Here is a 15,217-nt window from a genome sequence, read left to right on the forward strand (position 1 = left end):
TGTTCTGTCGCTGGTTACTTCGGAGATGAAACGAACACCCATCTCGCTACAACCAATTATCCAACAGTAACTGAACTGCACCCAGGCATGTAATTTTTACAGATATCATTTCATTCCATATTGTGGCATAGTAGAAGTTTACTTTCAAAAATTGTAATAATACAATGTTTCTGTCATTATTAAATCCTGTGTGTAATTTGCACACTATCTAGTCATGGTATGATTATACAGATTAATGCTTATGGTACACTTTGCTAAAAAATAATTCAGAGCACTCGCTACTGCTAAAAATGCTTAACAAAGGAGAAATGAAATTATCACAGATTTTTGCTTTGTCTTCATAGATGCAGTCATCACCAAAACAGGAAAAAATAAAGTATGCCAAGTGGAAGAACTGATCACTTGTAACTTTCAGAATCAAAGAAATGTGAAAACGATACTATTTGAGACTATTGGTTACCTCCCAAATGCTATGGACTATAACCAGATTACTGCATCATAGGCATTACTGTTGTTACTTCCATAACTTAATGTTTTTTGCACTGTTTCAATAGAATAGTTTTATCTGAGTAGATAAGGCACTAAGATTTGATGTTTACAGACTTGCACTTCAAAAATTAACACAAAGTTCACATGTACTAGAAAAGTAGAGCAATTTAGGGCTATTAAAACATCTTTAATGAAAGAACCAGTAAGAAATTTAGTTTCAACAAATTACTGAACTGCCATCAAAACATCTGATTTAAAAACACATCTCAGTCTAAATAGCTTGGATGTTACGGGAAATGAATTTCCTTTCATTCTGATCCAGCATTTGGCCTCCTCTTCAGCTTAATCCAGATGCCATTATTTGGACGAAGAATCAGTTCTCCAGTTAAACCAAGCTCTTCTGGCTTCTGACATGAGTCCACCCAAAAGCGCCGCAGGATAAGGGCTAGAAGAGTTTTCTCCTCCATTTGTGCAAAGCGCTGACCTATAAGTTACAGGGCAGCAAAAAATAAAAAAGAAAAAATGAAGTTATTGTCAGGTTGCATCCACAGTTGCTGCAATTGCATGCTCACAGCAATACCCCTAGGAACACAGGGAGCAAAGAATCGAACACCTGCCTTGAGAACAGAACTGGCTTTAGGCCAAAATTTAAGTCATATGCATACTACTGAAACTGGCACTTTTGTCTGCATGACAGCTCTGGCCTTCCTCAGACAATTCATAGCACATCCTCCTTCCCATAGTACGCAGAACTCAAACAGCAAAGAGTCAACACTTTATATGGACCTAATACAAAATACAGCCTTGTCATGTCCCTTGGATGGACTTGGTAGGGGGAACGGATGTTCCATGTCCTCCCAACTACCCTGGGATCTTGTGGGTGCTGCCTTGTTTCTCCCATGCTAATGGCAGACACGGCAGCAGGGGCAAGATGCAAGAGGGACTGCTCGCTTTTGCAGCTGATGACAAAAGAGGAATACTGCCATTAGATGTAAACTATTAGCGTCACACCCTTTTAAAGAAAAGTGCACACTGCAATGCCGCCTGTGCAGACATGCCAGGAGGAAAATGTGCCACAGGAATGAGCAATGGCTGCAGCCCACGTGCTGCTGTGATCACAGCAGGTGAAGGTGCAGCATGGGAACTGTGAGAACAGAGAAATCCGACTGTAACATATATGCAGAGACAAGTAAAGGAGACATACCTGCAACAGAACAACAGATAGACTTCCCTTCAATTAACACTAAGCGTCACACACACTGATGATTTGGTAGCGCAGAGCAAAGTTCAACTTACATTTCAGAGAAGGTGGAGGAGGAAAAGGGAGAACAGAGAAATATGAGGGAAACCAAACCAAGTATCACAATCCAGGCAGTTCACTCAAACTAAACTGGAAATGGGAACAGGACACAAAACCCAGCACTCGGGTGGTTTTTTTTGTGCTTTTTTTAGTGCTCCTCTCTGTACAATATGCACAGGTGGATGTCTGTACACATGTACACTGTGATATATTTCTGCAACTATATTAATGAATCACCTCTCCTGCACATGTTCCTGTACACTCAGGAACTTGCTAGACATGTAATGTTAAGTTAGATTGCTTTGTGGAACGTGGGAAGACTTAGCCCGCTGTTCTTATGGGAAGGGCACCTATTCCAATCAGACAAGTTAAAAACAAACCAACAAAAAACCACCACTCCAACAGTAAACAAGTAAAACTGAAAACCCAGAAGTTTTATTTCCAGTTCTTGTAAATGGTACAATTGCTGAATGTTCCCCATCTGCACTTCAGATCATGCAGGGCATGGGCTTTCATGTGTTCCACAATATCAACAACAACGCCTCTACTTTAAGCACAGATAAATGCCACTTGTCTCAGTAGCACCTGGAAAGCTAACACATTCTGGGATCACATGCTGGGTCTCTGGGCAACCTGATCTAGTAACAACGTCCCTGCTTATTGCAGCGGGGTTGGACTAGATGATCTTTAAAGGTCCCTTCCAACACAAACCATTCTATGATTCTATGACAGTGAGAACTCCAGAGAAACAACGGTGTCAGAAAGATGGAAAGAATACATCAGACTGCACATCTGGGACACCCAAGTGAGATCATGAGATAGACAGACGAGATGTTTCCAGAGCAAAACAAGTGAAGGACATTTGCCTTCTCTCACTCTGTCTTGCCAGCACTAAGGATTAGAAACTTGGATGCAATCCTGTCCCAGCACACAAGCCCGTTAACCTGCTGCCAGGCTGCACAGGCACTGAAAAGGAAACAACAGCATGACATTGGCCCCTAGAGAAAAAGGAAACCCTTGGGAAAAAACAAACTGTGGCAGCTCAAACACCAGGCTTGCAGAGGAGACAGCGCCCAGAATTTGGGGGTGGGGAGGGGAGGACAGGACACTACCAGCAGGCACTTCAAGACTTACATTTCTGATACACTTGCTGCTACCACAGTTACCAAGCCAAAATCAGCACTGCCACTTTACAAGGGCTTCCTCTTTAGTTACCTACCAATGCAGTTCCTGGGACCAGCTGAGAAGGGCACATAAGCATACGGGTGCCTTCCTTTACAATTTTCTGGGAAGAATCGCTCAGGCCTGAACTCTTCCGGGTCAGGGAAGATCTCAGGGTCTCTATGCAGGGCATAAGTTATGACAAGAATATTTGCACCTTTTGGTATCTGATATCCATCTAAAGAGAAAAGCAAAAGAGAGAAGAAGGGTCAATGCAACAGCAAATAAGTGACTTTCTGTACACAACAGTACAGTAAAAATTAAAACAACACTGCCTTTTACTTGGGAAACGCCTCCACTGAGGAGGTGCTAACAGGATAGGAAGTCGCAAATGCAGGACAGTACTTACTAATACAGCAATCCTCTCTCAAGGTACGTGCAAACAGCGGAACTGAAGGGAAGAGCCGAAGGGATTCTTTTACAACACACTCAAGATATCGAAGCTGCTTCAAATCATCCGTTGTAACAGGACGTTCAGTGTTGCCTGATTAAAAAGAAATAGTGGGATGAGCAAAACCAAAATTGCCATTTCTGGTTAAACTGATTTGTTTAATCCCAGCTCCCTCCAGGAGCTCTCAACAAGCATCAAAACCACTTAGGAGAAGGTGCTACCCATACATTGAACATGCATGCCTTGCTCCAAAGACGTAAGGTTGACTGTACTCTCCTACACACCTTACAACACTTGTCCCAGTCACCTATAGCTATTTAAAGTTCCAGTATGGCTACAAGGTATGTTCCTACCTCCCCTTCTACATCTAGGCTAATAATGTACCACATCCATTGCATATCACAAATGCAATCACCACCACAACCTCAATGAAGGAGGGAATGGAAACGTACCGAACACCTCATCCAGTTCTTTGTGAACCTTCTTCTGGGCTTCAGGATTACGGCCAAGTAAGTACAGGACCCAGTTCATAGCAGCTGCTGTTGTATCATGGCCCTAGAGGTCCAGATTTACAAAGACACTTTAACACTATTTTTGTGCACAAGTAGGCTTCGTAAATACTTGGATGTGCAGGCAGTATGGAAAGTGAAACTTATCAGTCCCACGAGCATGAGAAAACACAAAAATCAAGAGTGAAGAACTCTATTCAACACACACATTATCATGATCCATGATTCTGTGAGGTGCCTAAGAACTGACCAGAAAGGGAAAGTGCTGAAACAACCCAAGCAAACATCCCTCTCCTCTGCCTCCTGGAAGCTGCATGAGCTATCAGTATCTACACAACGAAACAGAGGTATAGTCATCTTTTCGGTTACTGTCCAGTCATCAACACAATGACTACCCCAGGAGAGATACAATATCTTGTACACGATCTGTAACCTTTACAAAACTATCCCAAAAAGTGAGATATGAGACACAGTACAGTGGTCATAGGAGGGAATACTTCTTAGTTTCCTATGAGAAGGGGATCAGTTACTACAATTCTCAGCACTGCATAAAAACTTGGAAAGGAAACAAAGTAAAGGGGATATATTTAAAAAGAAAAAGAAAAAAAGAGGGAAACATAAAAGAAAAAAGTTGTCTAACAAAGGACAAAAAACGGCATACTTGTTATGAAGTTCAGGAAGCTGCATCTCTTCAAAATCCAGCTATGGAGTAGTACAGGAATGGTAAGATAGGAAGAGAGCTTCTCTAGGTTACAAAAGCAATATTATGACTCTGAATTAAGCTCTTCTGAGAATTGACAAAATGCAAGGCAAAAAAAACCCCTGAAGCTACTTAGAACTCTCTTTAGCATGAATGATGTTTGTAACAGGAGCTGAGAGCCCATGGCTCACATCAGCTGTTAAGGTCTTACTACTTGCCTGCTTTCATGAGTAGAGCCAGCTCAAATAGGCAGGGCCTACCACATGTATATTGCTGAACGTTTTGCCAGGGCACACAGTTTTGGGTCAAATCTGTTTCTATCCTTCACTATTTTCTATCCTACAGAGATTTTCTCTTAGGCTTCCAGGGCTAAAATAACTTTATGCTAAAAGCAATCTCCTGAACTAAGAAACAGAAGAGCCACTACCTGCAAATAGTGAATCTCAGGTTCTGGAAAAAAGAAAAGAACAAACCCAAAACAAAACAAAAACCTAACAAGTTCCTTGGATACCTCAAACATGAAAGTATCCACTTCCTCACGAATGTCCCTGTAGCTCAATTTGTTCCCTTCATCATCTCTTGCACTCAGCAGCATGTCCAGGAAAGCTTTTCTCTTTTGGGAGCCCCTTTCTTTACAGTTGCCATCAGTATCATGTTTCGTTTGCTTTGTCTTTTCAAGTTCTGCAGCTTTTTCTGCAATGACCTGAGATGAGGAACATTACATTAGATAAGATGCATGCAGCATATGTGCACAGCTTACATCACACAGGTTTGTCCCAATTTATTAAAACAATAGCATCTACCTGTAGCAGTCTACATGAGCTAGTCAGCATAGCTGTCAGCATTAGCTCATGAACTTTAACTTTTTGTGTTAGCAGGCGAAATACGACCGACACCTCGTCCCTAGCAATAGAATGAACCTTGTGTAGGCTTTGCACCATCAAGAAAATAAATAGCCAAACTATGCAAACAAATTGCTGATCATCAAGAAGTGTAAATACACCCAGAATATCTGGAACAAGCCATTCGTGAATGCCAGCAATAGTTACAGCAAATAAAAGAAATCACCACAATTTGAAGACTGATCACCAAGAAGATATTATCTACTCTAATAACTAAGGAAATGACCACATCTCCAATCTCTGGGGAATCCAAGAGACTGAAGAGAAGTCAGGGCACCCCAAAACCCTGTATCAGGACTACACATAGCATGGCCAGAACCACTTCACTAAAGCTTTCCAAATTATCTTCAGTATGAGAGCAATAGTTGAACTTCCCTTTTTTAGGTCAAAGCACAGCCCCAGTGACAGACAGCAATTTCTTGCTGTCATCACCACTGTCGTAACAGCAAAACAGAACCCTTCAATAAACCAGTACTGCTCTCAACAACAACAAAACAATTAAAAATACAGGCTGTAGAATATGCAATTCTGTTCAGAGAAAGCACTGAATGTGGAAAAAATACAGCTATATATACACATATTGTTTCCCTCACTGAACATACACATATAAAGACATATATTGAACTACCTTTTGTCTCAGTGCTTTCTGTCAGCACCTACACTAGCTGATATTATTATTTACTGCTCCTTTGTCATCTTCTAAGATTTGGCTTCTTATATTCAGAGCACCAGCCCAGCAGGGAAAGACGTTAGGCCTTTTATATATTGCCTCAGTGCTGCAATTCCCAATAAAAGGAAGCAAAATATGAGCTACTTAAAACCAAGATAGAGTCAGTGCGGCTCATTATATGTTGTGAAAGTTCAGGGATTATTTCCATTTTCATGGGCATTGATACAATGACACTGTGGGGTAAATACATCTATTTCAAGGAAAGCAGCCTCTCTTGTAACATTCTAAGAGTAGATTTGGGAGGGCAACGATTGGCAAGAATAGTACAGGAACTATTTGGTGAGAGAAAGGGGTACTCCTTGCACAGTGTAACATGGTGAGAGAACACCGCATTTTATGCCAAGTCACTGGTGCATGCTTAATTGTTTCTGTGTTGAAGTGCCTTACTGCTGATATGGAGACCTGTATGTGTTTGTTCATCTCAGCAGTTCTACTCCTAATAGGGGAAAATGAATACAGGCTTCCGTCTCCAAGGGCTCGACCTAGTGGCATCACCAAGCGGAGCCCTAGGCTTACTGCTATGAACTTGCCAGTGAGCTGTTGCAGGTGATTCAGACATGGAGCATCCAGGGCAGAACAAGAGTTCAATTAATTCCTGTTCCAGTTGTCAAGGACCTGTAAATCCTGTTATTCCCTTGCAGTAACATACTACCTTGCTTCAATATGACAGAGCTCGTGACAAGGAAGCCAGCTGTCTTCTTTTCAATGAATTCCTTTGCATCCCAACAGAGTGATAATTCTCCTTTTAACAGATGCATATCAAGGGGGTCAAACCTCACACCCATTTGGAAGCCCTCTACTGAGTGCAAGACTTTACCCCAACAACTAAAATGTACCATTATAAAAAAAATTTAAAAGAATCTATACTGTATCTGTAAAATTGTGAAGGATCTTGAGGTTCCTGTCATGCTCTCTTCCTTCCTTGAACAGACTATATAAAAGATCAGGCCAAAACCAAGGGCTCTTCTGTCGCTGCTGGATTAGATCACTCATCCTAGGGGCACAACAATTACATCATGTAACATTTATTGACAAAAAAAACCCTACAGCACACTTTCAAGAACCCCCAAAAAATTCAACCTCCTCCAGTGAAACAGAACTTAACATATTGTGTGGTTTTAAACCCATTCATCTGCAGGGACAGCTGTTCTTATTTGCTTCCTGATTTTAAACTACCTCAAAATTTCTGTCACCTGTCCTAGCATCACCACGATTTCTATAAGCATTGATCTCTGAGAAGTAATGCATATTTTCATTTAATGGAAATACTCTTGAAACAGACATATTAAGTCATCCAGTCCACTCTCACTCCACTTCAGTAAAGCACTGACCATGCTGAAAAGACATGTACAATCTGGAAAGACTACTCATGCCAGGGTTCCAAAGTATCTGCCCCATGACCTCAAACAGCCATCCGAAAGCATTACATTCCTACTTGACTGTACAGATACCATATATACCAGGCAGTATACAGAGTATTTAAAATAAAGAATATGAGACTTCAAGTATGCTCAAACACAACTGGAGTACACTTGAAAGGGCTGACTGTCATTGCTATTCAGCTCTTGCACATGCTTTTGGCTGCAGAGACAGACTTTGAGGAGTAATTACTACATTTAGGCCAACTTCAAGCTCACTTGCAGTACAATTTGGGAAAGACCAAGAAACTAATGACAATCAAACCCTCCAATTCCACCTCGTACTTGTAACACACCTGTTTCAACAGGTCCCATCAAAGGCTAAGGATGAGATGCTACAAGCAGCTACATCTCATCTAGGCTGAAACACCAGTGTTGTAGGAATAGAAACCATGCTTTTCCTATTCCACTGGATAGTCACATACAATGTGAATGGTGTAAATACCGCTGTGAACTGCAGAGCAGCAGTGTCTCAGCTTTAATATGCTGTTTAAATCAGCACCCTCCCATATGCCAGTCATGCTGATGTGAAATGTTGCAGCTCCATTTTTTTAACCTCCTGGACCAATGGATTAACTGAATGGCAGCTGACACCTCTTCAAAGCCTCAGTCTCCTGTTGCATATACTCATACCAGAAAATGCATCAAAATCTGCAGGAGTTTTTCCTGCCTTCTTGGCTTTCTACCTCCATCTGTGATCCCCCCGGTCCCTCTCCTGGCTCACAGCAGATGAACTCCTGACATTAGCAGCATTAACTCCAGCCCAACTACAAAACAGCCAAGGAAAATGTTCATTTACCTGTAGATAGCACGAACATAGTCAGAATCCTTATTCTCCTGAGCACCCACATTCCTGCCCATCGCCGTTTCTATGAGAATGAAATAATCAATGGTTCTTGAGTGCAAAATTAAATACAGAGTTCTTGTAGACAATAAGTTACTATGGCTCCCAGCTTCTGACTGTCACCACACCATCCCTTCAATAGGTGAATACACACATAGCTTTCTAGGAGATCTGCTTGCTTTACATTTCCACACTCAGGAGCTCTGCTCCTCAACACAACCTCACTACAGATTGCTACCTCTGACCTGCCCATCCCACGAACTCAGATGCACACAAGATACCCTAGGAGAAAGGATGCCCCTGGGAGGATGGAAATGCATTCATTCAATTTGCAGGGACATTCCTCTTCAACTGTCTCCTCAGCACAGCTGTACTCAAGATCCTCTGCATCATTCACAGCCCCACCACAATAACGTACCACATATGATATCAAGGGCACACAGAGTGACGTCCAGAAAGATGTCAAATGGTTCCTTGTCAACATGCTTCTCAAGTTTCTCCAACAAAATACCTCCCTGTTCATTCATAATCTCTAGAAAGTCAGTTAAGATTGCAAAGTGGAAGGTGGGAGTTATCATCTTCCTTCGCAACCGCCACTTGTCTCCGGTGCTGCAAAATTAACAGGGAAAAGGAAGGGTTAAAAACTACAAGTCGAAAATAAACCCCTTACCATCACAGGAAATAGTAAAAACTGCAGCCTGGAACACCTTCACAGAATGACACACTGTAGATGACTCTACAGGCTGTCCATAGCACTCCCCAGAAGGAGCAAAATGGAAATATTTCTTGCTCCAGCTCTCACTAATGCACAAGCCACAACTTCTGTAGCTGTTTTCAGCACAAGCTTTCAGGCAATACAGCCTCATAGTTGCTCAGTGCATAGGCTCAGAGGGATCAAGCAGAAGCCACTGATAGGAAAAAACAGCTGTTCAGCATCAAGGTCTCAACTCATCGCATAGCCTCTGTGAATCATCACCTGAGCTACCTTCATCTGTTGACTAGGAAATAAAGATTGCAGAGACATAGGGTCCACAGACATTGAGCAAATAACTGCCCCAAGGTCTGGCTACAAAGTACTTTCTTGGAGACAGGCAACCACGTCCCACATGCCAGTGAAAGAGCACAGCGCCGCAGTGGGTGACATCAGCTTCCTGGGGGTTCTTGTTCGCTTTTCCTGAATCCTATGCCCCACAGAGACAACTGGCAGCTCTGCTTACAGGGTAAACCATCACACCACTTCTCCTGTTAACCTGCTATTTGGGCATTCCTCAGGCCAGCTTATCTGCGTGCTGTCTACCACTACTGCCTTTAAACAGCAGAGGCTGGAATGTTCTCCTCCATCATGTTTTTGCAAGCACAAGGAAGTCAAAACACCTCAAAGTCTACTGGAGACAAAATAATCAGTAAGGAGGAAGACTAACAGTGAGGACGCCCTGACGCCCATGGACCTCAACTCTGCACTTTGCTACTGTTTACTGCCTTCTTAAGGGCCATGAATGAAACTTAGGATAAAAGGCATTCCTCGTCCTTACATAAATTTGCACCTCTCATACCACGTGATCACAGCTGGCTTTTACAACACCATGGTCCTATCACGAAGCACAGGGAGGTCACCTCTGAGGGTTCCAAACAGTCAGCAAAGCTCCACTGCTAACAGAGGGACTTTGGCCTTCTCACACTAAAACAGAAAAGGCACAAAGGCACCTGAGCCACTCTACACTCGCCTTACTCGGACTTGAATATCTACATCTTCTAGATCAAACCTTTCTTGACCCTCCCAAGACCGGAGGACACCAAACCCTTGCATCACTGCTCCTCCCTCTTTCCACTCCTGACTTGCGCCCTTATCCAGGCTCACCTATTATGAGCCTCCACTTCATAAGGGACATGAAGGATGGGGTGCAGATACTCTCCCATTCTACTCCAAAGCATCACCAACCTCAGGCCCATCCTACTGGTTTTGCAGCATCACCAACCAAAATAAGCAATGCACACAGTCACAGTTCTGCCACAGCCCAGCCACTCGACACACATCACAACATTCAAAACATTCAGCATGTAGACTGGATTGCAGACTAAATGTCAACGCCTGCCATAGGATGCAACTTCTCAAAACTCACATTAATTTCAAGCCTCCAGATAAAAGAGTAACAATGGCCAAATTCGCCAAGATACAGATAATGCTAAAAGATTTTTATCAGACATTAGCTGCTAAAGAGCAACCAAGATCATCACACATAGTAAGACTTCTACAGCTATCATCTACATCTCTGTCCAGAGATACACACAGCATTTCTGTCACCAAGTCTTCTTCCTGCCATATACCCTGCAAATCTCAGAAAGTCAGCAATGCACCTGTATTTTACTATACCTCGTCAGAAGTCCAGTGCCCAGCCATGGGTGCAGGAATGTGTATAGGAATGATTTTTCTATGTGTTTTGAACTGCTCAGAATAACCTGTCAGAAAAATGAAAAGAGAGGAAAAAACATCACTTGTCAGAAGGAGAGATTTCTTCAGCTGAGATGACTTCACACAACCTCAGCTCCTCCACAAAAAATGCCTTGAAATTCAGTAAAACACACAATATTTCAGCACAAGCTGGTACACAGGGGGAACACTGAGTTCACACCCTCAAGTGTTTAAGTAAATATTTCAATCCTGAGAAACAATGAATGTCCTGCCCCTATTCCAGTAGTCCCATCTTCCTTGCTATCTGCTTGTCCATTCTAACCTTGGGAGCAGAAGCTTTCCATGAAAACAAAGGAGATGCTTCTTTAAATAAAACAAACTGAGTCACTGCTTTTATTTCCTGGCCATCTTCACTATGTATTTTTTTCCAAGACTAGGCTTTTTATATTCTTCTGCTTTCAGCCTTTCTTTTGCACTGGCTCAGAGGACAATCTCAATCTCAAGGAAAATCAGTCCAAGAACCTTTTTGAAAAATTACATTAAGAGAATAGAAACTAACAGGTTGGACACTGCCTTTGCATGATGAAACAATAGACAAAAGATGAGCACACTCACCTCCACGCTGTCAGGGTGATAGAAAATCAGGACAGGCAAAGGTCCTATCCAAATTTTGAAAAATGGAGTACTCTTGTACTGTTCAACGTAAGTTTGTAGTTGTTTAAAAAAAGCTGGAATGAAAAAAACAGATTAGAATTTGTTTTAAAAAGTAAGAAAGACTTCTGTAATGAACTGTTTTTCACCATATGCCCTGTAATTATGTTTTTATTGTAGTTTTATCTTGCTACTATGACCAAGCAGCATATTTTGCACCTACCTATTAGCTGCAGGAGCATTTCTTTATGGCTACACTCTCGAAGGCACTCTATTCTAGAGAAACTCTTCCTAGCTGTAGATAAGAGAGTTTGATTTAAGCAATCTCAAAGCACTGCAGCACAGGCCTTCTGTATTGCAATGCTCTTTGTAACAATTAGAGCCAAATCAAACTTTATCAAGGCTATGCTTACATTTTGGCTTATCTGATACTAGCCAAATGCTGTATCAAGATGCTTTTTTACTTTTCAAGCACCACATCAAGCCTTTTCCCATCTGAGACCTTGCTGACAGGTACTACGTTTGTGGTGCACACACATGTGATGTAGTGCACAGTAATAGCAGAGCACTGCACAGGAACTGGTATCACTCGAAATGTCTAGTTCCTGATAGCTGGACTCCTGAAGAAAATCTTTGGAGCCCCCACTTTGCTACTGTTTGCAAACAAATCACTTCTTACTCTAACATCCTTAAATCCTCTCACTCTCTCACAGCCTTAACCATCAGTGACTGTAAGTCTAGCAGGGGCTTTTGACAGCTATGGTCAAACCCTACTGTTGTCCTTTTGAAACCTTACTGAAGGATAAGTGACCACTTACAGGCCCACTGTGGCTCTGGAAATTCAGATGTCCCCCATCTCTAAGGGCACAAAGACTCATAGGATTATTTACGCCACGGATCACCTGAGAGTTACCTCTATTGTCCAGCTGTCAGTTGGACTTCATACCCATGAGCTCAGCAATCCACCCAGTTCTCCACCCACATTATTATCCACTTATCCAGTCCACATTCTGTCAGTTTAGCTATACAGAAAGCACAGGAGATGGTATAGAAGACCTTGCCGAATCAAATTAAACACCATTCCTTGCTCACAGATCCAGTTATCACAGAGAGCAATCAGGTTTGTTCCGCAGTTCTAGAGGAGGTGGCCACTACCAGGATGTTCAAGGATTCAACAAGTCTTTGTCCTTTTGGAAACCAGATTAAACAATAAATGACTCCCTCCAAGGCCTCTGCAGATTTGAAAACTCAAAGGCCCCCAAATCAAAGAAAAAAAGAAAGGAAAAGTCCCCTAATTCTGTAATAGATAACCAAATACAGCATTGCCCAGCCTTAGGCAAAGTTCTAATGACACCTCATCCAAAAGGCTTAAGAGTATCCAATTATTTTGCTATTTTAAAAATATTTTTCCTAACATCACCATGATTAAAATATCACAATTTTCCAGCATTTTTTCTACCAATATGTATTAAAAGAAAAATCACCATTAGATGAAAAGAGATTTTTCTTTCTGCTATAAAATCTTATTCTTTTTTACAAAAACTATCTTATTTTAAAATCGTCACATTTAATGAAAAAATTATAAACAACAAACTTCACTCATTTTTACATAAATAAACAAGAACAAATATGGATGGTCATAAACTTAACTAAAGCATGGAGGCTATGTGACTCCTGCTAATAAATGAGATTAGAGACTCCATAGAACATAAGAGTCTCCATCAAATTGCTTTCTGGAGAGAAAAGTAATGTTTGTTTTGGGGTGTTTTTTTTAATTAAGATTTAAAAAGAAGAAATAGAAAAAAAAAATGATTTGGCTCTCAGTTAGGCTTATATACACATCCTGACTATGATCCTGCTACTGCTTCCCCAAAGTCAACTTCAGAGAAAGTTGTTTGCCTTCGCTTCCACCAAAGATCTCTCATATCTGTATTTAGATATGGGATTGGATCCAGAGGTAAGATGTGAGTGAGGTACCCTTGTGAACAGAGGGACCACGTCTTAGCATGTGTCAGAATCAGACACCATGTGTACCCATCCTGTAGCCATCCCTGACTTCACCACACTCCCATGATGCAGTCGCTCTCTCTTCTGGTAGCACAGACAAGAACACGTGCACAGAGCAGACTGCCTACACAGGCACCACAAACACTTCCTGAGGGGTCTGCTGGTCCACTGGCAGCACAGTCAGAGCCACTTTCATAGCACAGACTCTTCAGGAAGTGTGCTCCTGTGCAAAACTGAGTCCCTAATGAAAAAGGAACACATAGCACATTTGTGCTCTCACAAGCACCTGACAAAAAGAAGGTACCATCGATCAATGTGAGCACAAAAAGTTTTGCTTTTGAGGGATGTACTGCAAATATTCAGGGAGTTCTTTAGTACCTCATGCATAAATCTGAGGCACAGATAATTTCAAAAACAACCCAGCAGCTCAGCATGCTGAAGTCCTTTCCACATGCTCACTTGAGGGGAAGATCATTATTTAAAGAACTTTTCCTTCACAAGCGAAGAGCGTTGTTTTCACTGCAGCTAATACTCATGGGGACATAGTGCTCTGCATTGTGAAACAGCACTCAACATGCCTCCCTGTCACAAAAACACATTCCACAGCGTTCATGATCCACCTCACCAACAGCTGGAAATGGGTCCACATCGAGCAGCAGCATCTGGAAGCCACTGCCAAATCACAGAATCACAGAATATCAGGAGTTGAAAGAGACCTTGAAAGATCATCTAGTCCAATCTCCATGCTAGAGCAGGATCACCTAGACTAGGTGATCCTGAAATTGACCCAATTTGACTGATGATAACCCTACATTTATGTAGCTCCTCTCCTTTCCCCTCCACTGTTCACTTCTCACACAGTTCCCCTCTGCAGGTTGCCCACAGCCCCAGTGAGACCTAAAGGCGAAGGCACATCTGACAACACCCCAGACAGCCACAGCTCGACCACTCAAGCACCTCACCAGCGCTGGCTCCTCCAGCGAAGCCCCACATGGCGTGGGGACCTCATGGCTGGGCTATGGCACAAGCTGCCCTTACCTTCTCCCGTCCGCTCCAAGATTGTAGCATTTCCCAGCACAGGATAGCAGGGGCTGACACCTGGGATCGGCTTCATCACCTTCCATTGCCTGCAATAAGTCACCAGGGAGGGCAGGAAACTCATGGCCACAACTGTCAACATTAGAATGACGACCCCAGCCCCCAGCTGCAGCAGCTGGGGTCCCCTTGCTGCTTCCCACACAACCTCCATCACTATCTCCCAGCCTCCTGGTTCGAGTCTTGCTCTGTACTGGGAAAACAGCACTGCCTGCACCCGGCTCTGCCTGTACCCTCTGCTGCGGTGGTGCTGCAGTGAGATGCGTGTGCCGGGACCCAGCCCACAAGAGCGGGAGGCGGAGCTGTCACATGTCCCAGGGCACAGCTTCCTGCCAGGAAAATAAACAAAGTTGTAAAAAAAACAAACCAGATGTCGAGAGGCTGCCTGCAAGCACTTCAGGAAGGCAGAGCAGCCACAGGGAATGGTGCCATTTTCTTGCCTCACTTGGCTCCTCTGACTCAAGAGAAGAGGGAGCAAGTTCTTTGCAGACCTGTGCAATACCTCAGAAAGAACACACACAAACCACTGCCAAGAGAAAAAGCATCTTTT

The 15,217-nt window shown here is 42.7% G+C and overlaps 1 protein-coding gene across 1 annotated transcript; it reads right to left on the reverse strand.

The window, feature by feature from the left end:
• Positions 1 to 734: 734 nt before the first annotated feature.
• LOC104546959 (cytochrome P450 4V2) lies at positions 735 to 14,821 on the reverse strand. The gene is made up of 11 exons (XM_010192486.1): positions 14,611 to 14,821; positions 11,530 to 11,642; positions 10,876 to 10,961; positions 8,923 to 9,113; positions 8,460 to 8,529; positions 7,110 to 7,236; positions 5,122 to 5,313; positions 3,854 to 3,956; positions 3,360 to 3,494; positions 3,009 to 3,188; positions 735 to 973 (listed from the first exon to the last, which is right to left on the reverse strand). Exons 1-11 carry the CDS (start codon positions 14,819 to 14,821, stop codon positions 798 to 800), a joined length of 1,584 nt encoding a protein of 527 aa, XP_010190788.1. The 3' UTR covers positions 735 to 797.
• Between the last annotated feature and the right edge of the window lie 396 nt (positions 14,822 to 15,217).

The sequence above is a fragment of the Mesitornis unicolor genome, unplaced genomic scaffold, assembly GCF_000695765.1.
Source record: "Mesitornis unicolor isolate BGI_N332 unplaced genomic scaffold, ASM69576v1 scaffold25369, whole genome shotgun sequence".
Taxonomy (NCBI): Eukaryota; Metazoa; Chordata; class Aves; order Mesitornithiformes; family Mesitornithidae; genus Mesitornis; species Mesitornis unicolor.